General features: G+C 49.2%; 2 protein-coding genes and 1 long non-coding RNA gene across 3 annotated transcripts in view; 2 read left to right on the top strand and 1 right to left on the bottom strand.

Annotated features, from left to right (window-relative positions):
• Cadm3 (cell adhesion molecule 3) overlaps positions 1–12,512 on the top strand; it is a 30,298-nt gene extending 17,786 nt beyond the window's left edge. The window contains exons 2-9 of the mRNA XM_076862345.1: positions 2,872–3,012; positions 3,517–3,669; positions 4,348–4,485; positions 4,911–5,081; positions 7,348–7,438; positions 7,845–8,014; positions 10,889–11,014; positions 12,191–12,512. Of these exons, the coding sequence (XP_076718460.1) occupies positions 2,872–3,012; positions 3,517–3,669; positions 4,348–4,485; positions 4,911–5,081; positions 7,348–7,438; positions 7,845–8,014; positions 10,889–11,014; positions 12,191–12,309 (1,109 nt within the window). The 3' untranslated portion in view covers positions 12,310–12,512. The remainder of the gene's footprint in view (positions 1–2,871; positions 3,013–3,516; positions 3,670–4,347; positions 4,486–4,910; positions 5,082–7,347; positions 7,439–7,844; positions 8,015–10,888; positions 11,015–12,190) is intronic.
• LOC143403989 (uncharacterized) lies at positions 7,348–11,051 on the bottom strand. The gene is made up of 3 exons (XR_013091909.1): positions 10,924–11,051; positions 8,225–8,444; positions 7,348–7,584 (listed from the first exon to the last, which is right to left on the bottom strand). It is a non-coding gene; the product is annotated as an uncharacterized LOC143403989 (long non-coding RNA).
• Positions 12,513–16,282: 3,770 nt separating the features above from the next.
• On the top strand, positions 16,283–17,788 carry Ackr1 (atypical chemokine receptor 1 (Duffy blood group)). The gene is made up of 2 exons (XM_076861603.1): positions 16,283–16,371; positions 16,784–17,788. The coding sequence occupies exons 1-2, from the start codon at positions 16,351–16,353 to the stop codon at positions 17,786–17,788; spliced, it is 1,026 nt and encodes a 341-aa protein (XP_076717718.1). The 5' UTR covers positions 16,283–16,350.
• Positions 17,789–26,542: the final 8,754 nt, after the last annotated feature.

Here is a 26,542-nt window from a genome sequence, read left to right on the forward strand (position 1 = left end):
ATATGGTGCAGCAAAAAAAAAAAAAAAAAAAAAAAATCCTGCATAAGAAATGAAAAATCTCTGGTTTTCTATCATGTTTCTGTACTGCCCTCCACCAGTCCACTTATAGTCTCTTTGGGCTTCATTGTCCTTATCTGTGAAATGGAAGAACTGGATGGACCCGGTGATCCTTAAGATCTCTTTGCCTCTAGCATGTGATAAGTGGTAGCATCCTCCTTTAATTTACCCTGTCAAAGGAGAAATCACTTCCTTTTTTCAGGACTCTAGTTAATGTCTCTCCTTTCTCTTAGGTATCCTGATGAGCCTCCTTTCCGTAGGGGCCTAGCTTCTCCCGCATCCCCACAATGAAAGTATAGACCCAAACTGTAGCAGTATATGCAGGGCTCATCCTTGATGGAGATTCTCTCCCCAGGCTACTGGCAGGAGCAGGATTTGGAGCTGGGAACTCTGGCTCCACTCGACGAGCCCATCAGCTCCACAGTCTGGAGCAGCCCTGACATGCTGGCCAGTCAAGGTGAGAATCCAGGCCCCTCATGTCAACGTCCCTCGGATCCCTCGCTCATCCTCACATCATCTGCCACTCATCTTGCCTGCACACCATGTCCTCACCACCCCCCTCATTACCACACAACTTTTTCCTCCTTCCCATTTGACATTTAGTTCCTAGTTCTGCACCAGCAAGTTCACCGTGCACCTGCTCCTCCTTCTTCCCTCACTCCAGTACAGAGGCCTCGGTACCCCTACACCTCTTTCCAAAAATAAAATGATTCCAGAGAAATAGGTTACTCAGAATAGAGAGGTGCTGGGAAGAGCCAATCAAGGATGATCAAAAGGAGTTAGAGACAAAGGGATTACTAGCTAAAAATTGTTCTGTGGCTGTGGTAAATCAAAGGTTTCTCAAACCTTTCACGGAGAGGTTTTAAGAATATATCACTTGCAAATTTACTCAGCCGGCTCAGTCACTGGCAAGCTAATCTCAAAATCATAGTTTTATTTCTCAAGTTAAATAGTTACTTTGAGAAGCATTCCAGTAAAAAGAGCACTGCATGGAGAGACAGACAGTAGAGTTCCAATCCCATCTAGAATTAGAGTGACCTTAGAAAGTCATTTCACCTCCATTGCCTCACTGCCTGTACGATGAAGTAATTAGATTCCATGATTCTTAAAGTCTTCTTCATTGTTGTTCTTTTTATTTTATTTATTTCTCTATCTATCTTTCTATTTATTTTTAACATTCTAAACAGTAAAAGTAACTACTAGGCTTTGTACTCTGATTTGGAAACAGACACCCTGACTGGTGGATGCTGGGTATCAACTCCAGCACACATACTTTCCCTGTTCAGGGGCTCCTGTCTGCTAGGAACGCTCAGTTTATATATTTCTTGGAAATGGAGTTCTGGTGACCAAGAAAGGAAGGAGTGAATGGTCCAGGGAAGGGGAAGGTCAGTGGCTATTGTAAGTGGACAAGGGAAGAGGAAGGAACATGGGATTGTTTTGAAAGTGCTTAATAGAGGAATATAGGAAGTGAGTTTCTTGGTTTCCAACCCAGACAGGAACAACGCTGGCTAGGTAATTTAATGCCTTAGAGCGGATTTTGTGGATGTTTCCGAATCAGAGCTGGAAGGTGTTTATTTTAGATTAGTTCTGTGAAGGTCAGTGTGGTTGGGTCATAGAAAGTCATTCTAGAGATGAGGGAATCAATATTAGGAATGAGAATCCATGCTGTGGGGGACATACAACAATATTGGGTAGAGGAAGCAGGTGTCGTAGTCTCAGGGACTCCCAGCTGAGCCTGTCCCCAAGGCACATTTGGGGTTAAATGGCTCATCCATAAGATTGTTCATTAGTTTTTTGTTTGTTTGTTTGTTTTGTTTTGCTTTTTAACTTAACTCAGAGGGGTTAGAAAAATGTGCTTTTATCATGTTGAAAGGAAGACTTCAAGTTTTTTGTTTGTTTGTTTGTTTTTACTGGGGATAGAACTCAGAGGCATTTTCCCACTGAACTACATCCTGAGCCTTTTTTTTTTTTTTTTTTTTAATTTTTTTGTTTTGAGACAGGGTCTCACTAAGTAGCCCAGGCTGGCCTGGAACTTGCAATCCTCCTGCCTCAGCCTCCTGGGTCGCTGGGATTACAGGCCTGCACCACCATGCCCTGTGATTACTTAAACCTTCAACTCTTTCTATCAGGATGGTGGTTTGGGTTTGTATGTTGGGAGGTGGGAAGTAATTCTATTAAAGGAAATGTGTTAAGAGACTTGTTGGAAGAAAAATTTTTGTTAGAAATATTGAAAAGTATGTCAAAATGTGTCAGTCTTTTTTTTTTTTTTGAATATTTTGTTTGTTTGTTTTGCAGTTTTATTAGCTGTTACATAAATGAATGTACAACCCGGGAACTAGTTTGGCCTCTTCCCTGTTTTAGTTTTGGGACTATGAGTCACAACTGCTCCTCCTGTCTTTGCTTTTACATGTAGGTGGTGGCAGGGAGGCAAAAATGTAGGATGACGGACATGTTTGTGTGTTCTCAAAGACGGACGGTAGAACCTTTTAGAAGAGACACATGTGCCGTAGTATGTGCAGATTTGGGGTGCCTTTATTCCTCTCAACGTTTGTGGCCCTGTCAGTTCATTTAGAAAACATTCAACAAGTGACTGGGTTTTTGATGTATTCAAAGGAAAAGAAAATATGATCTGTCTCCCCTCCACCACCACCACCGTCACCTCTCTTCCGTCCCCTATGAAGTCTTAAAGAGGACACAGAGATCTTGGGTACCAAAGCCTGGAATAGTCTGAATTAGATGAGATGAACTTTGGCCCAGAAATGGGTGGAAGTTCTAAGGGTTCCTCAGGATGCTAATCCAACTCTCCTCTTGCAGATAGTCAGCCCTGGACGTCTGATGAAACAGTGGTGGCCGGCGGCACAGTGGTGCTCAAGTGCCAAGTGAAAGATCACGAGGACTCCTCCTTGCAGTGGTCTAATCCTGCCCAGCAGACTCTCTACTTTGGGGAGAAGAGAGGTAGTGTGCCATGAATTCTCTCTCTCTCCTCGGGAAACATAGACTGGGTAAGGGGACTGCTGAGCCCGAGGGGTACTGTCCCTGTGGTCCAGAGACTGAGTAATGTAGAGATGTGCTATCTGGAGAAGCAGCAGACCACAGGCTCCTCTGTGGATCCAGAGAAACTTCAGTTCTGCAGCTCTGAACTTGACCTTGCAGGGTCCTAGAGGGTCCTAGAAGGGCTTGAGCCCAGAAAGCCCTACCAGGCAGTTGATATCAGTGTTGTACCAGGCATTTCACAAAGAAGCCGACGAGACCCAACCTCCTTTTCTGAGTCTCTCTTAGACTACTGGGTCCAGTGGCCCAAAAAAAGTCACTGAATGAGCCAAAGACCGCTCAGACTCAGAAGCAGATTTCCGTCTGCCGTCTCTACCCCACCAAAGATAGCAGACCTGGGATTGCGAGATAAATAACATGAAAGGTGCCAGTAGAAAACTGGCTTCCCATTTCCCCCCATCTTTCCAGCCCTTCGAGATAATCGGATTCAGCTGGTTAGCTCCACGCCCCACGAGCTCAGCATCAGCATCAGCAACGTGGCCTTGGCAGATGAGGGCGAGTACACCTGCTCCATCTTCACGATGCCTGTGAGAACCGCCAAGTCCCTCGTCACTGTGCTCGGTGAGGCCCCCAGCATGCTTCTTTGCAAACAGCGCTCCCTAGGTGGGCCCCTGCAGCAGCCCAGAGCCAGGCTGGCCTCCAAGAATTTTGAAAGTTTGACATGCGCTTCCCTTGCCATGGGATAAAAATGCAAAGAGAACCTAAGTTCTAATCCTTTCTGCTGTAGTTACTGTTTGATCTGGGACAAACTTCTTATTTTAAGCAGGCATTTCCTTACTTTTAACGAGGGATAATCATGTCTATACCACCTATCTCCCGAAATTGTGTGAGGGAAACAGAAGATGTACATGCATTGTTAATTATCGTTTTCAATACAGATATCTCAGTCGTTCATAGACTACCATCTTCATCCTGTATTTTGATTTGAGTCTTTGCTTCCTTGAGTCTCACAGTATCTCTGTGGCTACTCAGTTGGGCTCTGGGGTGTCCAGTCACATAGTATTTTCTCAGGTATGGTAATCTACCTGCTAGCACGCCTCTTCCCCTATGTCTTCCCTTGTGGTTCTCAGAAAGGAGATCTAAGAGAGAGATGATTTCTCTAGTCTTCTACTCATCTTTCTAAATCAGAATAGCACCCAGATGTACTGACCCCTAGAGAGGCTATCTCCACAGGGAGAGCTGCAGTGTGACCTCATGGTGCCTCTCCTTCCTATCCTGGCCATCCCCTATCCATGGCAGGAATCCCACAGAAGCCCATCATCACTGGTTACAAATCATCATTACGAGAAAAGGACACAATGACGCTAAACTGTCACTCTTCTGGGAGCAAACCTGCAGCTCAGCTTACCTGGAGGAAGGGTGACCAAGAACTCCATGGTGAGCACCTCCTGCTCAGGCTATGGGAGGAGGGGGGGTGTTGAGAAGGTGGGTATATGTCTGTGTATGTGCCTATGAGCCATGGGATAGAAAGAGAAAGGGAATGGCTGATATTTGGGTATGTGTCAGGGCTTACATATCCATTTGTCAACTGGTTGAACCCAGGGGTCCTTTGTCAGTGAGTTATAGCCCCCAGACCTTTTTATTTTTTTATTTTGAGAAGGACCTGGCCAAGTTGCTGAGGCTGGTCTCGATTTTGCAAACCTCCTGCCTCAGTCTCCTGAGTAACTGGAATTACAAGTAACACCTATCTATCTTCAGTTTGTCTAAGTTGAGACTCACCATCTGTGTCTTCAGTAGGGCCCACGTGATAGCTGTATGTTAGGACTCACATCTGTGTGTGTCTTCCTGTTTCTGTTTTCCAGGAGAACCAACCCGAATACAGGAAGACTCCAATGGGAAAACCTTCACTGTGAGCAGCTCAGTGACATTGCAGGTTACCCGGGAGGATGATGGAGCAGACATTGTGTGCTCAGTGAACCACGAATCTCTAAAGGGAGCTGACAGATCCACCTCTCAACATATTGAAGTTTTATGTATGTCATGGGCTTGGGGGTGAAGAAGGACCAGGTATGAGTTGGGGGTTGGGTACAAAGGAAAGAGAGCCCGATGTCCATGAGGCACCACACACACATGGAAGTGAAAATGTAAAAAGGAGCCCACAGGTAGCAGTGCTTCACCTCTTTCTGTAAAGGGCCCAGCAATAAATATTGTAGCCTAGGAGAGTTATTCAGTATCTTTCTCGACCACTTACCTCTGGCTTTGCTGCAGGGGAGCAGACACAGACAGTAGGCAAACAAATGAGCTGGGCTGTGTTCCAATAAAGCTTTATTTACAAAGGTGTGCAACTGGCAGGATTTGGTCCAAGGGTCAGTTTACCAATCCCTGAGTTAAGCCAGTGTACCGCAGGCAATTAGATTACAAATTACAGTGATAACTGGAGCAAATCAGAAGCCCCAGGATATAGTTTCTAGTCTGTCCTCCACCACTTACTTGCTAAGTGACGTTAAGTTTACCCCACGGAACTTGACTATTTGTGAAACAAGACAGATGGAGAAGGAGACCACTGAGGTTTCCGTTGGGGGCTAACATTCCATGACTTCAGAAAAGTACGAATGCAAGGAAAATGCAGTCTTCCTGGCACCCATCATCTATGCCCAGATCTTTTCCCAACTATTCCCACATCTTTTCCCAACTATTCCCAGATCTTCACTCTTCTGTTTGCCCCAGCTCCATGAATTTTCTTGGTCTGCTGAGCTGAAAGGTCCACTGTCACCATCAGTACTCCCACCCTTTCCAGGGATCTATAACCCCTCTCTGGAATCTGCCTTTAGAATGGACAGAAACTTCTGAGGAAGTTTGGACACTTGCAAGTTTCTCATCTGAAGAAATAAGGAAATTTTCTGAAAGAACTTTCCTTAGGTACGGGGAACCCAGGGGAAAAGAATAGCCAAAATCCAAAGGTAGAGGATTCAAGAGTAACAAAATAATGGATTTCTTGTCCTAACGTAAAAAAAAAAAAAAAACAGTTGGGCAGCTTTTGAAAATAGCTGAAGTTCTTAACCTCTTTATGGGATAATCAGGTGGAGCATTCTTCTTAACTTCAATGCCATTTCATCAATGGCTAGACCCATTATTCAAACTTGAACATGAAGTAGGTGCAGAGTAGCACCACTGACCATTCGGAGGGTACTCAGTCTGCACACGGATGAGCTGGCCGCAGTACCTCTACTTACTAGCTGTGTTATTTTGACCAAAGCTTCATTTCTCTGTGCCTCCTGCTTGCTTCACTGAGTTATCCTGAGGATTAAATGAAACAATACATATGAAAGAACTCTGTAAACTTCAAAGGACCCCGTAATCACCAGCTCTGAGTGTGAGGCTCCTGGCCTTGGGCATTTCCCCTGAGCCCTGTTCTCTGGCCAGGTAAAGAAGGCCCTTTCCTGTCTTAACTCCTCTGTGAGATACCAGACCATCTGGCAATTACTCTCCAGGGATCTTTTGGCCCAAGCGTGGATCAGCAGTCAGGCAACAAATGTTGTACTCCAGGCACTGTGCTAGAGGTTTCTGCGGCTGTAGGGCCCCAGAACACCCATTCTCTCACCTGGCCTGACTCTCTTTGGCCTGTTTTATTTGATTGGAACACGTTCATTAACTGGTTGGTAAGGTTGGCTTTTTCCTTAGGGGAAGCACAGTCTCTTTATCTGCCGTTCTAAACCAGCATCTGGTGGTATTGTTCTAAGCCACCATCTGGACCTAGCCTCTTAAGCAGCCCTTTGGCGTCAATGGCAGATGCCATTATTCCTTCCCAGAGCTCATCTATATTGTGTCAGTCCATTTTTGCAGCCAAAATATGACCCCCCATCTCTTGCTGTTTCAAAGCTCTCATTTTGTGTTTGGACCGACCCTTTGAAGTGCTGTTTTGTGTTCAAACGTTGCTGCCGGTTCTAAGCTCCCTTGCAGAGTACACAGAACTAAGAGGTTGTGAACTCTGTCAGTGTCAAGTTCAGGTGCCTTTGTTCCGTTAAAAATATGCATTAGGTCCTGACTATGTGCTAGGCCTGAATAAATCACTTATTCCCCTTCTCAGCTCTGTGAAGACCTCCTGTCTGCCCCACCATGGGCAGAGCTTCTGAGACCACCCTATCTCTAGGTGGTTAGTCTAAGGGAAGGAAAGCCTCTTAGGGTTTTGAGACACTGATGGGTAAAAGCCATAGTGTGTAACTGGGTGATTTCAAGATTTGGGAGATCTCCTGAGTAGGAATGGGGAATTTTGTGTTGACAACATTTCCTTCTTCACAGACACACCGACTGCAATGATTAGGCCGGACCCTCCACATCCCCGCGAAGGCCAGAAGCTGTCGCTGCACTGTGAGGGTCGTGGCAATCCCGTGTAAGATCCGTCTGCTGGCCTCTTCTACCTCCACACTCTCAGATGGTCACCTTCACTGAATGTCTTCTTCCCATCTCCCCTGCACTGTCCGAGCTGAGCCTCCAACCCTCTGACTCTGTCCAACATCCATCCTTTGAGTGTTTCTTCTGAAAAACATCAGAAGTGCGTGGGGACACCTCTCTAGCTTAGCGTCTTAGCCTCTCCCGAGGAACAAAGTTATAGTAAGATGCGAGTTAGGAAATCTCCTCCTCCTCTAGAATTAACCCAAGAGGCCACCTTCCCCCGCCCTCTGGAACCCTCAGAATCCTACCGCTTCTGGAGCCTTATCCGTTCCTGACTTCCCTTCTCCCCATTTATTTTTCTTTCTTCAGCCTCCTTAACACTTCTAATTGTTGTACTTCAACAGCCCCCAGAAGTACCTTTGGATGAAGGAGGGCAGTGACCCGCCTCTGAAGACCACCCAGGAGAGCGCCCTCATCTTCCCTTTCCTCAACAAGAGTGACAGCGGCATCTACGGCTGCACTGCCATCAGCAACATGGGCAGCTACACGGCCTATTTCACTCTCAATGTCAATGGTGAGCTCTCCGGGTCCCCTCTCCCAGCGTCTCCCTTCTCTGTTCATCTCACACTCTTCTTCTTCCCACTTCCGGAGAGCTTTCCCCTTACCTGGACTGGGCGTGGACTTAAGGAAAAATCGCTCACTCACGGGAGGGCTGAGGACTTAGGCTCTAGGTCTACCCAGGGATGTGTGATAAGGGAAAATCAGTGAAAGGGTGGGTTCTCACCTGCCTTTGTCTAGAAACTGTGGCTCTACTGGTACCGTCTTCCAACCTCAGGAGAATAATTCTGCACCTAGAGGTCCTGGAGCCTGTCAGGTTCAAGTGCACGTGTATTTCCCAGGCCAACAAGTTGATCTCAGAGTTCCTCCTTCTAGGACTAACTATCAGATGCAGGTTGCTGCTGTCGTTTCCAGATTTGGGGGAGTAGTACTCTACTGGGTCCGGGCTGAAAAACAAGAGAGAAACTTATACTGTGCAGAGAAAGAGTCAGGATCTTTTCTCAGCTGCTGTATTTTCTAGAGGGACCAGTGGATGCTCCTTTTCTGAAGTTCTTCTCAAAAATGCAAAGTGTCCTAGAAGGACACTTTGCAAAGAATTCTTTTTAAGATCCCAATGGCAGCAGAGTCCTGCCAGAAAGTCTTGAAAACTTTTCTGCAGTATAGGGAAAATGCATTGTCATGGGAACTTCAGAGACTCCCTAACTTGAAATGCCCATTAATACAGTATGTGCGTGCGTGTGCGTGCGTGCGTGCGTGCGTGCGTGTGTGTGTGTGTGTGTGTTGGGCCTGGGGGGATAAGAGCCAAGTTCCGGGAGATAAGAGGCCTGAGTTCTTGGGACCAGAATGTCTAGATGGGTGATTCCAACTTCAGGAACCAATCACAGCATGGGGGAGCTGCTTCAGCACAACAAACAGGGCTATTGTAAGATGCCAGGAGCAAAGACAAAGAACTGAGGTCTGGTCTCTGCCCCCAGATCACTCCAGACCAAGTCTGACAGTGATTGGCAGTGAGAGAAAGTTCTTGTGTCCTGCAGTTGGTATCTTGCTGATCTCCTCTCTCTGCCCTGTGCTTAAAAGCCAGAGGGAGTCCCGTTTGATTCATGTGCTGACGCCTGGTGGCCAACAGAGTTACTGCATTTGGCTTCCAGGAACATCTAAGTGGAAAACTTGCCAAGGGTGAAATTAAATACAGAGACAGGGGCTCTACCGAGGTCATTTGGCAGTGGAAACTTGTGCTCTTCTAAGGCATTTCCACATCCATAGTTTCTGGAATCATTATCCAGGATTAATTTTCGATGTGTACACTGTCTCATATACTATCTCAGAGGGAAATCATGTGTTAAACTCCTTCAGCTTCCTCTAAGTTATACCATCACGTCCACCCCATCCTCTCATGGAGCACGGGGACCCATCCTCTCCCTATCTCTGAAGCGGGACACGAGAAACCAGTGAACAAGCCAGGAATGGTGGCATGCCTTTGTAATCCCTGTGACTTGAGAGGCTTGGGCGGAAGGATCACAATTTCAAGGCCAGCCTCAGTAACTTAGCGAGGCCCTGAGCAACTTAGAGAGACCCTGTCTCAAAATAAAAATCAACAAATAAAAATTAAGGACCGGGGATATAGATCAGCAGCCCTGGAGTCAATGTTTCCTTTTCAAATAAGTCGTCAACAAGCAAGGAACTAAAAACCATGTCTAGTCAAGCCTGAGAAGACAGAGATAGGAAAGGTTTTTTTAAAAAAAATATAGAAATGGTCAATGAGACATCCAGACCCGAGCTGAGTTTTGAAAAGCAAAGCAGTAAAACAACAGCTCTCCCTTGGGTAGGAGAATTACAGCTGTGGCTAATGTAATTTTGGATCCCTCGGAACCATGTCCTGGGCCTGTGTACTGGCCTTTGGATGTTTGAGTCCCTGATTATGGCTGGGGCTGTTTTTGCCACACCCATCCCCTGTTGCTATGGGGATCCAGTGGCAGAGACACCAACTGTCATGGGAGAAAACAAGTCAGTCCTTGTCCCTTGACCCTTGGGTGGTGATCAGTGCAGTTGGAATCCCAGGCCTCCTTGTTGAGACAGGCCAAAAGGCCGTAGGCTTTACTGGAGCATTAAGATTTCCTGCCAAGAAGGAACACTCTTCTTTCTGCTCAGCAGATGTTTCATTGTTGTTACTGTTGATTTCTGTGCTTGTGGTGCTGGGGATGGAACCTGGAGTCTCCACATACAAGTCAAGGGCTCGACCCCTGAGCTCCATCCCCAGCACTTTTTAGTTTTTATTTTGGGATAGGGTCTTGCTAAGTCTCCAAGACGGGTCTCAAACTTTCGATCTTTCGGTTTCAGTCTCCCAAATCGTGGGGTTTCCAGTGTGGGCCACCGCACATGGTTGAAGTGCTTCATTTGGGGCTGCATTAGCTTTTCACTATTCTTTCCCTGTCTGATCTCAGGGCGGTAGGAAACGAGGCTGAGAAGCCCCCTAAAGAACTAGCTTCGAAGCCCATTCACACCGGAGGGTAAGAGGGCATGGCCTCAGGGGAAGGAACAACTGATCACCCACAAGTGAGAAAGAGAGGTTGGTAACAGGCATTAAAGCAATGGTCTTTGGTCAAGGTCAAGTTTTGGTGCCAAGAAATCCACTTGGGAGATTGAATGTGAGCAGATTTTACTTATTCCCAAATATGTCGAGTTTCTTTTTTTTTTTTTTTTTTTTTTTAAACGATTGCTATGTTCCAGATTGGGCGAAGCCACCTTGAGAACAAACTATGTCAGCTCCCCTTTGCTGAATGCCTCCCGATGTTAAGGGCCTTTTCTCTGCTGAGTTAGACTCCCCAGGGCTGAGTTCGAATGCTGAGATAATGGTCCCCCCGGATCTGACCGTGTGCCTCCCTCTCTCCAGACCCCAGCCCAGTGCCCTCGTCCAGCAGCACCTACCATGCCATCATCGGCGGGATTGTGGCGTTCATCGTCTTCCTGCTGCTCATCCTGCTCATCTTCCTGGGACACTACTTGATCCGGCACAAAGGTCAGGAGCATTAGGAGAACTTGGGTGGGTTGGAAGATCGGTCAAGGGCATGCAGGGAGAAGAAGCCTACAACAAGGGCCTGCAGGTACTCCGTCGGTCCCTTGGAGAGTTTGAAGGGAAAAAAATAATGCAGTCAAGCCCCTGAGTGCCAACCCTGTGATCACTGAGCACCACCAACTCCACAGTGAAGCCTGATAGCTTGGTAATCATCCAAGTAAAATCCAACCTTCCCACTCAGACAGCTGCTCCAGGCTGCCCTGCCTCCAGGGTCTCTGCTGTAAGACTGAGAGCGCCTGAAGTGACTCCATCCCACATTTTCCTGTACTCTCATCCTTTCTGGTTAGCCTCTTCTTCCTTCTCTGAGCTCCTCACTCCTCAGCCTCACCCCATCTCTTTTCTCCTCTCTTTTGTCGGTACTGTTGTCCGTCCGGGGTTTTGTTTTCCCTCCTATATCCACGCCGCCTCTTCCGTTCCTTCCACTCAGACCTCCTGCCTTGGTATTGTTCCAGCCAGTAGCCTAGCTGCATGGGCTGGTGCCCTGTGAGCCAGCTCTCAACTGCATTGCACACGGAGCTGCTCACAGCCAGGGCACAGTGGGCCACGCCCGCAGTCCCTTTGGCTTGGGTGGCTGAGGCAGGAAGACTGCAGTTTTGACACCAGCCTCCTAATGTAAGGAGGGCCTAAGCAACTTGGTGAGACCCTGTCCCAAAATACAAGCTAAAAGGGTCGGGGATGTAGCTCAGTGGTAAAGCACCTCTGAGTTCAATCTCCAGTATACAAAAAAAAAAAAAAAAAAGCTACTCGTAAGTTGAGATGGCAGTTCCTCATCACCAGTCTGTACCTGCACATATACGTGTGCATGCCCAAAGACAGACAGACAGACACACACACACACACACACACACACACACACACCTCTTTCTCTTTTTATTTCTTGTATCTTAGAGAAGATTCTAATTAATCAGGGCAGGATTCCGTATTCATTTGGGTGTGGTCCGGGGAGGGATGCTGGTAGTAAATAAATGCAAAGGGGGTGAGGTAGCAGGGAAGAAGGCTCCAGGCGAGGGAAGACATAAGCCTTGTGCAAGTGGGTGGGCGGGAAAGTGGAAGTGGGCAGGGTGGCCTGCGGAGGCCGAGAAGCCGCTCCTGAGACGGGGAGCCTCTTTCTCGCCACAGGAACCTACCTGACGCACGAGGCCAAGGGCTCCGACGACGCCCCAGATGCGGACACGGCCATCATCAACGCAGAAGGCGGGCAGTCAGGAGGGGACGACAAGAAGGAGTATTTCATCTAGGGGCGCCTGCTCACCGCCTGCGCCCCCCAGGGGCCCCGTGGGGACTGCTGGGGCCGTCACCAACCCGGACTTGTACAGAGCGACCCCAGGGCCGCCCCTCCCGCTTGCTCCCCAGCCCGCCACCCCCCTGTACAGAATGTCTGCTTTGGGTGCGGTTTTGTACTCGGTTTGGAATGGGGAGGGAGGAGGGCGGGGGGGAGGGGAGGGTTACCCTCGGCCCTTTCCGTGGCTTCTCTGCGTTTGGGTTATTATTATTTTTGTAACAATCCCAAATCAAATCCGTCTCCAGGCTGGAGAGGCAGGGCTCCTGGGGTGAGGAAAGCAAAAAAAAAAAAAACAAACAAACAAACAAAAAAAAAAAAAACAAAAACAAACAAACAAAAAAGCGCAAAATGAAAAAAAACAAAATCAAAAAAAAAAAAAAAAAAAGGAAGAAAAGAAAAGAAAACCTGGACCGCTCGAGGAGAATGGAGGTGGAAGGGTAGGAAATGGGTTAGGAATAGGGCTGGTGTGGAGGGTGGGCTCTCCCCAGCCCTCCTCCCTCCGTTCCCCAGACTTCAGAAACCCAGGAGTGGGAAAGTTGTGAGCAGGGGCTGGCGGTGGCTTTTCCTCTGTGAGCCATGAACAGCCGGGTCACCTGGACAGGTTGACAGGTGCCCGTGACCCCGAAGCTCTCCCTTCTATCACAAAGAGGAAGGGGTGAGCGGAGCGGAAAAGGTCTCTGGGAGATGTGGGGGACCCAGGGCTTTACCACTGCCAGGGCATGAGCCCCTGCGAGGAAGGGTAGATCTGCAGAGGAAGGATGGATGGTGGAAAGAGCCCTGTCCACCCCTCTGCTCTCACGATGAATGAAGCCAGGCCTCGGGGGACACCAGAGCCCGGCTGCCCTTCCTAGTCCCAGCAGCTGTGGGAGAGGCGCTGCTCTGGGGCCTGAACTGCATCTGCTTCCCCGGCCGAGGGGTCCCTCACTCTTACCTACCACCCTGGACTGTTGCACGGCAACCGCTGCTCTCATGGCATTGCTCAGCAACTCCGCCTCCATCTTGTGCCACCCTGTGCCCCTTCCTGTCCCCTATACCAGCCCTTGGTCCTTCCTCCCTCAGCAGCCAGGCAGACATAACAACAAAAATACTAAAAGGAGCTTCACTGCACTGAGCTGTTTCCTGCCCAAACTAAGGGAATAATGTGAACTCTGTGCACATGTGTGTGTGTGTAACTGTGTGTATAAATGTGTGTGGGTGTGTATGTGCTGTGTGTGCCTGTGTGTCTGTGTGCATGAGAAACAGAGAGGGATGGAGGAGGAGGGCCAAGGACCCGGGGTCCTGGGCAGGTGGACGGGGCATGGAGCTTGGAGAGGAGGGCTTTGGGAGTGGAGGAGTCCTGGTCAGGGTTCACACCTCACCTGGGATGTTGCTCCATGCGGGTCTTTTCCCTGCTACCCCCCAATGCCCATCTGTTTCAGAGAAGGCAGTCCCAGGATGTGTTTTTGCCCAGCTGTTCATCTCATCTCTCCCTGAAACACAGAGCATCCAGCCCCTCCCTCAGCATCCCACCTCCAAGCCATGGAGTCAGTGTCACAGCCTTTGCTATGCACCCCACGGGCCTCTCCTTGGCACTGACCCTGGATCCCCAGCTGTGGATACCCATAGGTCTGGGTCCCCACCCCTGCTTTGGGTTTTCGGTTTTTCCTCCTGTGGCCAAGCTGGCTGCTGTGGAGATGAGACTGCTCACCCTCCTTGTGCTGCCAGGCCTGCCCCCCCTCAGACACCCCCGGATGCTCTTGGCCATTCCCCTCCCCCTCTCCAGCATGTCCTTCCTGCTTTGACAACGGGCGTGCAAAATGGGACATCTGCAATCCAGCAGGTCGACCCACTCCTTCAGTTCAGGTAATACCTTTGTGAATCTTCCAGCCCCTGGTTAGGGCCCTGGGCACAGCAGGCAGCCCCCCCCCCTCACCTAAGCCAGGGCCCCTCCTCTTTCAGCAGCAAGGGAGCCTTGGGCCCCAGGTCTCTTGGGCTTCCTGTCTCCCGGCACCCGCTTTTGGGAAAAAATGATTTTTCCTCTTTGAGCTGAACCACTCTGTCCATATAACACAGAAGCCATATTTGTACGGGGGGGCGGGGGGAGCGGGGCTGTTGTGCTGTGTGTGTCTGTCCATGGGGGGGAGGGGGGCAGGGAGCAGGGAGGGGATCGTGTATCTTTATAATCTTTCTAACTCTCCTGTGCTAATCTCAGAGGGATCACCCTCAATATATCTGGATTACCCGTGTCGTCCGGCTGCCTCCTTTCTGCGGCTCTCACCCTGCAGGGCTGCGAGTAGCCAAGGGCTGTTCCGGAATCCCTTGCACCTTGCACCTGCCATCTCAGGGGGCTGCCGTGTCCTTGCCATGTTCTCTCGAGAGCCACTATGAATGGAAACAAGGGAGACAAGTGTCTTCACCCCCTTTTGCTGGGTCCTCCCTTTCCGGAGAGAGTTTGGGGTGGGACATCTGACTGTTTCCCCCAGTCCTCTGTCTGGCACTTGGAGGCACCCTCAACACTGTCCAGGAAGGAGAGTGACCCCATCATGGCCAAGCTTAACTTTCCAGCCCTCCTCCTGTTCAGCTGGAACCCTGTATCCTGGGAGATCATGGAGGCATTGCTACGAGGCCTGAGGTGTTTCGCCCCCAGGTACCCCTCTATGTGACTGAGATAAAGGTCCTTGACAGAACTGGAGTCAAAACCTTCCAGGCTTTCTTGAAAAAGTGAATCCCAGTGTCCCCTGTCCTGCTCCTGTCTCACTGGTCTGACTTGGACGTTCTATGACCCATGCCTCCCCAAATCCAGGCTACAACTCCCACACTGAAGAAATAAAATGCAGAAATAGCAGAGATCCTGGGAAAGCAGCCGAAGGAGGGCCCACCAAGGAGAAGAGCCATGGGCTCAGGAGCATCTGCCTGCAGGGAAGATGCCCCTGGTTTCTGCCAGCCAGGGAACTAGCAGTTCCACTCCCCGCTGTCCCCCAGAAGCAACCTTACTTATTGCTGAGATGTCAGGCCAACGAAGCAACTCCAGAACCTTTATGTCCCCAGCAGAAACATGAATAGAGGTCACCCCATGGGGTAAAAATAGGGTGTCTCATTGTCCCCAAGAGCCTTACTTGAACATGGCAGACCAAGTGCTCTGCTTGGTGTGGAAGGGACATTCACTGAGCCCATAGGTGGTGAAGCAAATGCTCCGTCAGTCCCCAGAGGAGGGTCATGATTCAGCCTTGACAGCTCCTTCAGTCCTGCTTCCCTCTCACACCGGCACGCCACACCTCAGACAGCCATTCACACTCCCCAGACGCCGCCAACACCTAACTAACACTCAGATGTGGGGCCCATGGCTACATCTCTCTCTCTCTCTCTCTCTCTCTCTCTCTCTCTCTCTCACACACACACACACACACACACACACACAGGTGAATTATTCTACCCACCTTAATACACACAAACAGCCCCCACCAAAATGCATACCCCGACCCGAGGCTGGACAGATCCAACCCCCAGCTCCATGAACACACCTTCCCACACACCCGGGGCTTTGGAACTCTCTCCTTGGATCCCGTCCAAGGGGCTGGGCAGCCCTGAGGTCATCTGCTGCCATGGCTCTCCAGCTTCCCAGCTCTTCTCTTATCTCTGCCTCTCACGCCGCCCCTGGCCGTCTCCTTTCTTCCTTCCTTGGGCTTGAAGAGTCTCCACTTGCTGGAAAGCCCCCAGGTTTCTCCCTTTCCATCTTCGGGAAAATGCCCCCTTTCTGGTCCTGGCCGAGGTGTTTTCCTGAGACTGTCTTGACCCGCCAGACCCAACCTCAAAACAGGAAGCCCGGGGCCAGGGCCCCCATGTGGACCTCGGGCTCAGGCAGGCAGTGGGCGTGGGGGGTAAGGCTTCCTGAGCGCTGCCCCCGTGGCCCTGCCCAGAGCCCGAGGACCTTCATTAGGCCTCAGCACTTATCTTGGAACCACAGCTGCAGACAGAGCGTCCCAGCCCTGCCCTCGGCCTGCCCTGAGCGCACGGTGCCATGGGGAACTGCCTGCCCCGGGTGAGTGGGAGAGCCCCTCCACCTCTGCCTGCCTCTTGGCCCCATGGCCCTGGGTGAGCCCCCAGCTCCTTCCTTTTCTCGTGGTCTCTTATCCCCCTCCTCGCTCTGTCTCCTCTCAGCAATCCCCTTCCTTCTCGCCTCCTTACCCCAGGTCTCCCCTGACCATCTTTTTCCTTTCCCTTCATTTCTCAGCCGGTTCCATCCAGGTCCTGGATGACCCTGCCCTCTGCCTTCTGTTCCTCCGGTCCTACCCCTTCCCTGGCTACTCCACACCCTGTCCCTGCCCGGGCTACTCAGCCTCCCTGGGCTGTCCTTCTCCACCTCCCTTCCCAAGTCCCCGAGGTGCCAGGGGGCTCTGGGTGGGGTTCCCGGGACGCTCTGATGGCCCCCTCTGCTGCGTGTTACCCTCCAGGTGGAATCCTCACTCGCCGAGAACAGAAGTCAGTTGTTTTTTGAAAACTATCCTTGGAATTATTCCTACGGGGAGGAGGAATCCTACGGGGACGTCGACATCCCGGAGGCTGTCGCCCCCTGCCACTCCTGTAACCTGCTCGATGACTCCTCGCTGCCCTTCTTCATCCTGGCCAGCGTCCTGGGCATTGTGGCTAGTGGCGCTGTCCTCTTGGCACTTTGCAGATCTCCCTTCCACTGGCAGCTCTGCCCCAGTTGGCCCATCCTGGCCCAGCTGGCTGTGGGAAGCGCCCTCTTCAGCACGGCGGTGCCCATTCTGGCCCCAGGGCTAAACAGCGCCCACAACCCTACCCTGTGCCGCCTGGGCTACTGGGTCTGGTACAGCTCGGCCTTTGCCCAGGCTCTACTGATAGGGTACCACGCCTGGCTGGACCCTAACCTGGGGACAGGCCACACCTGGGGCCTCACTCTTGGCCTCTCTCTGGGGCTCTGGGGAGCGGCTGCTGTATTAGGGCTGCCAATCACCCTGGCCACGGACACTTCCTATGGCCTGTGCACCCTGGCGTCCAGCAGGGGCCTGGGGACTCTGCAGTCCACACACGCTGCAATCTGCTTTGGCATCTTTGTCTTGCTGCCCCTGGGTTTGTTGGGAGCCAAGGGGCTACAGAAGGCGTTGTACAGGGGGCCATGTCCCTGGATCAGTGTCCTGTGGGTCTGGTTCGTTTTCTGGTGGCCTCACGGGGTAATTCTGGGATTCGACTCCCTGGTGAGGTCCAAGGTCTTGCTGCTGCCAACGTGTCTGGCTCAGCAGATCCTGGACCTGGCCCTGCACCTGGCAGAAGCCCTGGCCATACTGCACTGTGCCGTGTCTCCCCTGCTGGTGGCCCTGTTCTGCCACAAGGCCACCCGCGCCTCCTTGCCCTCCCTGCCCCTTCCTGCAAGACGGCCTTCTCATCTGGACACTTTTGAAGGCAAATCCTCCCTCCCTTCCCACCTATCGGCCTGAATTAAAGTTTACACGGCTTTTAGGAAGTGAGTAGTTTCTGATTTTGTCTGGGGATGAAGAGGAGAGGACGGAGAAGGGAGAGAGAGGGGGACATTTCCTGCCAGATTTTCCTGGCAGCATCTGTTTGGCGAGCCGGCGGATGGGGAGAAAGGGAATGAGGTCTGAACATCCTCAGGACACACACATGTCTTCTTGAGGTGTGAGGCTCCTGCCTTCTCAAGGGGGAAGAGAGGAGAAACAGGAGCAGGACGGGAGCAGATGAGCCCTGGAAACGAGAAGACATGCTTCATAGGTTAAACAAAGAAAAGAAGCTCGTGCAGAGAGCAAAGGGGATAGGAAGACAAAGGGGGAAAAGCCAGGAGCGGTGGCCCATGCCTCCAATCCCATCTACTAGGGAGGCTGAGGCAGGAGGATCACAGTTTGAGGCCAGCCTCTGCAACTCAGTGAGATCCTGTCTCAACAAACAAATGAACAAAAAACTGAAAAGGACCGGGGATGTAGCTCAGTGGAAAAAGGGTCCAAAAAAAAAAAAAAAAAATAGAGAGAAGAACAACAATAAAACCAGAGGTATATTTCGTCTTCCCTGTTCATCATGGGTAGACTCCCCCTCTGTCCTTTTTCTCCTCTCTGGCTTTGTTTAGAGATCAGGGCAGGAGGGGAAGGAGGGAGAAGTATTCTCAGAGACGTTTCTCAGTCCAGGGTGAGGTTTATTCTTGATTCCTCTGTGTGTGTGTGTGTGTGTGTGTGTGTGTGTGTGTGTTGTACACATCCGTGTCTCAGTCTGTGAGAATCTAGATGCATCTTCGATGATGCCTGTATGTAATAATACACTTCTTTACATGTGCTTGCGGCTGGGCCGGTATCTGAACCCTACGTCTTTGTGTGCATGCACAGACTTCTCCAGGGTTCCTCTCCCCACTTACTTCTGTGACCATCCCCCGTTCTCAGGGAACGGAAGCAGGTTGCAGGATTTACTCCTTAAACAGATGAATTACCCAGTTTTATTTATTTATTTTATTTTTCTGGTGTAGAGGGAGGAAACATCCAGAAGTCATGAAGAACAGAGAAACCTAAACGGGGAGGCCCTAATCTGATTCATCTATATGGAATCCCCTAGAATTTCCCTTTCAATCCCCAGTTACTGAATTAACGTTTCTTTCCCACACAAACCTTTCCTCCTGCTTCCCACACAATCCCCCAATGTACGAAGCCCTGATTCTCTTGTGTTTCAATGTGACGTTGGAAACTTCTCCTCACACGGGTATCCAGCCAAGTTTAGGTGACGATTGGAAGGGGAGCAAGTCCCTCTTCATATGGGGGCACAACCCCTGTGGCCGTCGAATTCACCTCTTCCCAGAAAAGCCACAAAGAGCTCCCCCCCACAACCCAACTGAAGGCTGGGAACACCTGAGCAGGGCCCTCCCGTCTGTCTGAGCCTAGTCACCATCTTTCCATTTTTTTCCCCCAGAACAGGCCCTGCCTAGTTGTTCCCTGAAACGTTTCTGCTTGACTCTGGGTTTGGGGATAAGTAGGTCTGGGAGGGGCAGCAGAGAGGACGGAGAACATGTCGGGCAGGAGGGTCCAGAAGACTCAGGGAATTGTCCTGGGTGGGTGCTGTGACAAGGCCTCTCAATCTCCCACCTCTGGTCTCTTAGCAACCGCCAGGTTTAGCTCCCGATTGGTGCAGCCCAAATTGAGAGGCGGGATCTGGGGACCGCTGGAGACGCGGGAGACCTTCTGAAACAGAAAGACAAGAGACAGAGAGAGAGAAATGAAGAAAAAGGAACTAGTTTACAAACCGAGATGATGCTCGGGTATATTCACCACCGTCGGTAAATCTGTCCTGGTTTTGGGGGGTTTTTTCCTATTCCCTTTCCAGCCTCGTTGCAAAATCCCCCCTGTAAGCCCTGACCACTCACTCTCTCAGTCCTGCCAGATGTTGCCCTCCTCCCTGACCAGGGCCCCGATTGGAAAGGCTGACCTAGTTGAGGGGAAGGAGAGGCTGTTTGGGATTTCCAGAAGTTTCCAGCCTTAACCTGATGTGAGGAAGGCTTGGTTTCAGACCACCCCGCACGCCCAGCCCCACCAGTGCCTACAGACACAAGTCCCTCCTCCCTTGTCCAGGTAGAGAGAGAGAGCCCAGACTCTTGGGGAGTAGCTTGTCAGCTATCGCATCCCTCACCAAAGAAAGGCAGGAGCAGAAGCCGGCCACTGATAAGAGGTCAGAGTGGGTTGGAGACTGGCGTCCCCACGGTTATCTGCCCCTCATTCCCACCCCGGCTGGCCTTGCCCTGGTCCCTTCAGGGGCTGCCCTTTCCCTGCCATTATCTATCTATCCTTCTGGATGGTTCTTTCTTACATCCAACTCTGACCTCAGCCATTTCTTTAAAGCTTTCTGCGGGGACCGGCTGCCCCTGTCCATTTAACTCACTGCATGCCACCGGCCACTCTGAAATTGGCCTGAACCTGGCATCTCTTCTGCGACTCTTCAGGAATACAAATCCCGTTTCCTTAGAACCCTTAAGAATTTAATCTGAGGGTTGGCAGGGACTTTAGCGGTGTATGAGTTATGGGGCTTCCTGGCTAAGCAAAAAAATCCTCTCAGAAAGATGAGAGCAGTGGAGGCCAGCTCTGGGGAGCATACAAAGCCCTGGGGAGGGTCAATTTGCATTAAGGAAAGGGACTTGTTTCTTGAGGGAAGTTTAAAAATCATGTCGAGGCTCATAATTCATGTATTTCAGGCTGAGGCTTCTCCCGGAGGATCCAGGAAACGAATGCCTGGTCCTCACACCTTTTTGTCCACCTGTATTTCCCTGTCCTCCATCCCCACCGCCACTGTCTTCCTGCAGCCACTCCCAGAGGAATTCTGATTGAGAACTTCACTGGGATTTCAGACCCAGTTCATCGCCAACTCTAATTGCCAGGGATTTGCATGAAAACCATCGTATGCTATCTAATTATTCTGACAACCGCAGCCCGCCGTCTGGGCACAAGGAGAATCGCGGTTTTAATTAACAATAATGCACCTTGCAGATGAATGTGACTGTTTAGGTTAATTAACAAGTCCAAGTCCTTCCAAATCATCTCCAGACATCTAGGTGATTTGGGCAGGAGGGGTGTGGGGCACACAGTGGGGTAAGGAGTATTTAGAAATCAGTTCAGCAAAAATGTCTGTTAGCTGTCATCTCTCCCTTAACAATCGGAGACAGGAAAGAGGGACTCTCCAAGGGGTGGCCTCTGGATAATTGGGTTAGAAGAATTTGGTGCCAACACTTTAGGGAGATACATCAGGTATCCTTGTATTTATTGCACTTAGTTTTAGGACATCTTTTAGACGCACTTTTATTATAATTCTCGAATACCTGTAATTCTCAAATACCTATAATTCACTGTCTGGTCATTTGCAAACTTGGTTTCTGGCATTAACATCAGCACTTCCTTATCCTGCCATTTCTCCCCTCCCATATCCCGGGGCACTTAAAGTTGTCTGCCCCTCAAGATTTCTATGATAATGTCTCAAGTCCCACCTACCCCAAGGATAATTATATTTTTTCCTAGGTAGCTCTCCGTGTCCTGGAAGAACATATCCTATGTAGCTCCAAACTGTATCTTCTGACTTTTTAGTTTTTCTAATAGTCTGGGCCTTGTCTTCTGTCTTTAAATCAAGTGTTACTACTATTTAGAAGGAAGAAGGGAGAAGGATTACATACCTCTTAGAAAATCTGGTGATAGTTGTCAGATGTGGTAGTGCATGCTTGTGATACATCAACTGTGGAGGCTGAGGCAGGAGGATTGTAAGTTCAAGGCCAGCCTCAGCAACTTAGGGAGATCCTGTGTCAAAATCAAAAATAAAAATGAAAATGGGTTGGAGATGGAGGCCAGGGGTAGAGCATCCCCGGTTCAGCCTCCAGTAAGTAACACACCCGGGGCGGCGGCGGGGGTGGGGGGGGGAGAAGAAATGAAAAAGAAAAACTGGCAAATGTTTCTCTTTAAGAAAATATACCCCAAATTTGGCATTTAGTTCCTCCCTAGTATACTTAAAGGTAATATCAAGTGCTTTGCTCTCTCTCTCATAGGACTTCCATGATCAGACCATGGCTCTTGCTCACTAAGCTTTACGCCTGGTGGAGACTTTTTGGTCTTACAAATGGGCAAATTTGTTCTCTAAGAGACGTTGCACATGACATCTCTGCGATCCAGAACTCCCTTTCCTGTGCCTTCTGTGTGAGTTGCACCTTCTTATCTGTGGTGTCTCAGTGCAAATCTCAAGTCCTCAAAGACAGAATGTAGCCCCGGGTCACCTTGTGCGCCCACTTCTTCCCTACCAAGGCGCTCAGGCGGTCTCCTTTGCAGCATGTACTCCTGTGAGAATCTGTCTTGTTCCTTCATTTACTGGCTTCCTGACTCACTGCTTGCCTTCACCACTAGAGCAGAAGCTGCATGAGAACAAGACCCTTTTCTCTTCTGTGGCTGGTGCATAGTCAGAGTCCAGTAAACGTGGGATCAATGTATTAATGAACTGACTCCCTGTGAATAAAGCATGGCTCCACCCGATAGAAGGGCCCCAGTCCAGTGGGGAACAGGAACAAGCAAGCAAATAACTGGTGCAGAAAAATGTCGGAAAGTGACTTTCTTCCCCTAAGTCCTCTAGGGCATCTCTCTCTCATGTCATTCAGTCGTTTAGGGCAGAAAAGCCTGAAGGACTGTCAGGACAAGGTTTCTGGTCCATGAATCTGCTTTCTGTGTCAATTTATGGCTGGCAGAGCCAGGGGTGGGGGGATTGGGGGGGCAGGTGGGACTTCCCCACAGTTCCTGAGCATGTGTTGGAGGAGGAGTCCTTTCTCTCCTTTGGGTCCCTGCCGGGGGCTTGGGACAGCAGGGGAAAACTGGGAAGGGCTGTCATGTTTCATCTGCACTTGAGGAAAAATGAGTCACAGGACACTTCCCCAAATTCCAGGAGACTTCTATTGGCCCAGAATCAAATTTAGAGTCCAACCGCCTCCTCTGATTTCATCACGCTCAAAAAGAGAACCACACTCCCTTGAAACTAAAGGTCATTTCAGTCTCCATGTTGATTTTTTCCTTCGGTTTCCCCTTAGCTTGGGCCAGCCTTACCCCTTCCCCACCTCTGAACCCAGTCCCCTTTCACCTCCTGGCCTCTGTCGCCCCCCTGTGGCAATCTATCTTCCTGCAGTTCTGGGTATTTGGTTAAAAACCCTTTGAGGCACTTAAGGGTATACAGTTCGTGTCACTTACAGAAATTGTTGCCCACTAAGTTGATGATGCTGTGAGAAGTCCTGAAAGAGGTAGAAATAAGTCAGATGCAGTTCTAGATATCAGCATCTCCCTGAACCTATCTTGTGTTCTCCAAGCCCGCCCTTCTTTCTTCGGTTCTCAAGATTTCCTGGTCTTCTCCGGGACAACCCTGAACATATGTAGGTCCCAGGACATACAGGAGAACCTCAAAGCCCTCAGGTACCCAGACTTTCCAGATGAGTCTTTTATTTCATGGGCAAAACCAAAGCTTCAGGGTCTTCCCTGACCCCCACGGTAATGGAGACTGAGCCTAGGACTGCTCTTGCACTGAGCTACATCTCCCAGCATTTTTTAGTTTATATTATAGCAGCGTCTCACCCAGGGTTGCCTTGAACTTGCTACCCTCCTGGCTCAGTCACGGGAGTAGCTAAGGATTACAATGCCCCACCATGCGCACTTACAGAATATTTTTTTCCAGGAATGTTCTTTATGTGCAGGTGCAGAGATGGTGGAAATGTGAGGGGGGATTTCCAAGATGGTTGTGCTAGATTCTAGGTACAGATACACTGAAAAAAAAAAATTACCCGGAGAAGAGAGAATAGGCATGGAACATTGGAGTAGAAAGTTCTGTTCATCCAGTGCTCAGGACTAGGAATACCCAGTGGGAAGAAATAATAGGGAGACTGGTTTTGGCTGAATGTTAAGAAAAGCTTTTCACAATTGAATCTGTGCCACAAGGATGGGCTGTTACATTCTTGCTAATGGAAGGAAAGAAGGAAGGAAGGAAAGAAGAATGGATGAATGGATGGATGGATAGATCGATCTATCGACAGATAGATAGATCAATAATTGGTTGGTTTATTCCTATCTGTGATCTGAGAAAAAGCTGAGAAAGAAGTGGACTACCTCTGTCCTCAGCCTGGAAGCTGCCAAAAATACAACCGTGCTTCTCCTCCACCCCATTGTCCCCTTCAAGCCTTAGAACAACACAACTCTCTTCATAGACTTGGTTGATGGATAGGGACTATCCACGAACAGTTTTGGGGAATATGAAAGGAGCAAGTGAGGGAAGGTCACTGAGTTAGCAAAAACTGCAGAAATTAAATAAAACTTAATAGAAATTAATGCAAAACCTACATTTAAAAAAATCAATTGCACTAAGTGCAATGGAAAAGGCTTGGCTCAACAGAAAGAAGTTCTTGTAAGAGAGACTTAGAGGTTTCACTTGGCTACAGGCTAACGATGATTCAGTAGTATGTATGGCAGCCAAAAAGCTGATGCAAATTCAACCTGCATTAAGGCACAGCATACGGGACAAGGGAGTGTGCAATACCACCCCTGCCCTGGACAGGACATATTTAGAATGGAGAGCTCAGGTCTGGGACCTATGTATTGAAAGAACCACTAACAAATTAAAGCTCTTAATAGGTGGTAGCCAAATTGATGATAAAATAGAGCTCTGCTACTGCTAGCTATAAAGCGGGGCTGAAGGAGCGAAGGTGTGTGTACGGGTTGTGGGAGACTTACACTGGAAGAGTGCAGGAAATATTTAGCCGCCTTTAAATAGCTGAATAGTTGTGCTGTGGAAGAAGCATTAGACGTGTATATTTCAGAACTAGGATCACTGGATGGAAAGAAATAACAGGGAGACTTGTTTTGGCTGAATGTTAGAGAAAGCTTTTCACAGTTGAATCTGCTGCAAGGATGGGCTGTCACATTCCTGTTAATGGAAGAAAGGAAAGAAGGAAAGGAGGGAGGGAGGAAGAACAGGTAGGTAGACAGATAATAATGCATATAAGAACACCATTGTTCTACACTGATCTATGTTCTTGTTTTACAGTGGCGAACATAACATGTGTACGTCTTGCCATTGTGGACTTTAGGGACCAATATGAAAGGCATAGATAAACACCAACACACACACACACACACACACACACACACACACACACACACCACAAATCAGAAATGCTGTTATAAGAAAAAAGAACTGGTGTGACTATGAACAAGAAGAGAATAAGAGTGTTGAAATAATCTGAGTTGCGAGTTCACAGTTTTAGAACAGATTCAACGTGAGGCTGTAGTAACAGTTCATCAGAATGCGGTAGAGGACACACTGTGCATTGGGATAGAGCTGGGACCAGTCCAGTGGCTTTCTCCCAAATGGCAGAGCATCAGAACCACCTGGAGAGAGATTTTCAATAGTCTTTTACCAAACCTAAGATACTATGAATCAGAATATTTGGTCCCAGACACTCTGGAGCCCTATGGTAATATATTAAATGAAAAAGCTTGATAAAAATGCATATTCATAGATTCTGGTGTCTGGATCTCCCTTATGATGATTTTAATCTCTTTGTTTGGATTCTGGAAATTAAATGTCTCTGATTTAAAGCTTGAATACTTTGGTCTCGTCAGAACCTGGTTTGTAGAACAATTGAAGGAATTCTTAGCCAGATGTGCACCTGACCTGAATTTTTCCAAGAGGTGGGTACCATTTCTCTGCACCAATTACTGCAGAAAATGTAGCTGGTGCCTGGGGTCCCTCTAGTGGTCAGAAGCTGTCACTTCAGATCCCACTTTGCTTCCAGACCCGGGTTTGGCCTGGGAATTTGCTGAAGGGGGCTCTAAGAGGAATGAAGAGGTCCTAGAAAAGAAAGCAAAGGAGTCTAACACATGTTCTGGGAAGTTCTTTCCTAGAATCCATGTTAAAAAATAGAAGTGGCAGATCTCAGAAATTGCTTTCCAAATTCACCCTGTTTCCCTTTTTTGCCTTGTCTTAGATGATCTAAAATTAGAGAAGGTTGAGAGATACACAGTTTTTACTAACCAGATAGGGTTTCCTCAAGGTACCAGGCCATTAATTATGGATTCCCAGAGTCATTTTTATTCCTTGGGCAAATTCGTAACACATCAGTCTTGGGTGGTTGGCTAGAGCAATGGGTTGCATTGGGAGACCTGGGTCGTTTATCCTATGCTACATCGCTTAACCAGCTTTCTGAGTTTTAACGTTCATATCTGTGAGAAATCACGTAATAACACTTGCCCTATTTAGCTCACAGGTCTGATGTACAGGTTAAATGAGCTGACAGATGTGGAAACTGTAAAATGAATTACAGCTGGGAGCAAATACATTGCTATTAGTATTAAAGAAAAATTTACCCTGCAGCCAGTTGGGAAAATGTTTCTTGCTTTTTGGGGCCATTCCACCTAAAGATAAGTTCTTCCAAAGGCAGGAGCATATGGGAACTGGACTGTGGGAATTACCCTTCTACCTCTGTCCCTGCCTCTCCATTCAGCCTTGTGTCCAAAGGGCTAACAGAATCTGCCTGCAACTGTGTTCAATAGGAAGCTCTCCCGGAAGCAGTCCTTTATAGGAGAGGTCAACATGGAGGTGAGGGGAGAAGATGGTAGTGGTAGTAATAGGGGATATTCGTGGACATCTTGCTGATATTTGGGCTCGCTTGTGCTGCACTATGGTATTATTTACAGAAGATC

This window comes from Callospermophilus lateralis, chromosome 7 (genome assembly GCF_048772815.1).
Source record: "Callospermophilus lateralis isolate mCalLat2 chromosome 7, mCalLat2.hap1, whole genome shotgun sequence".
NCBI classification, from domain to species: domain Eukaryota; kingdom Metazoa; phylum Chordata; class Mammalia; order Rodentia; family Sciuridae; genus Callospermophilus; species Callospermophilus lateralis.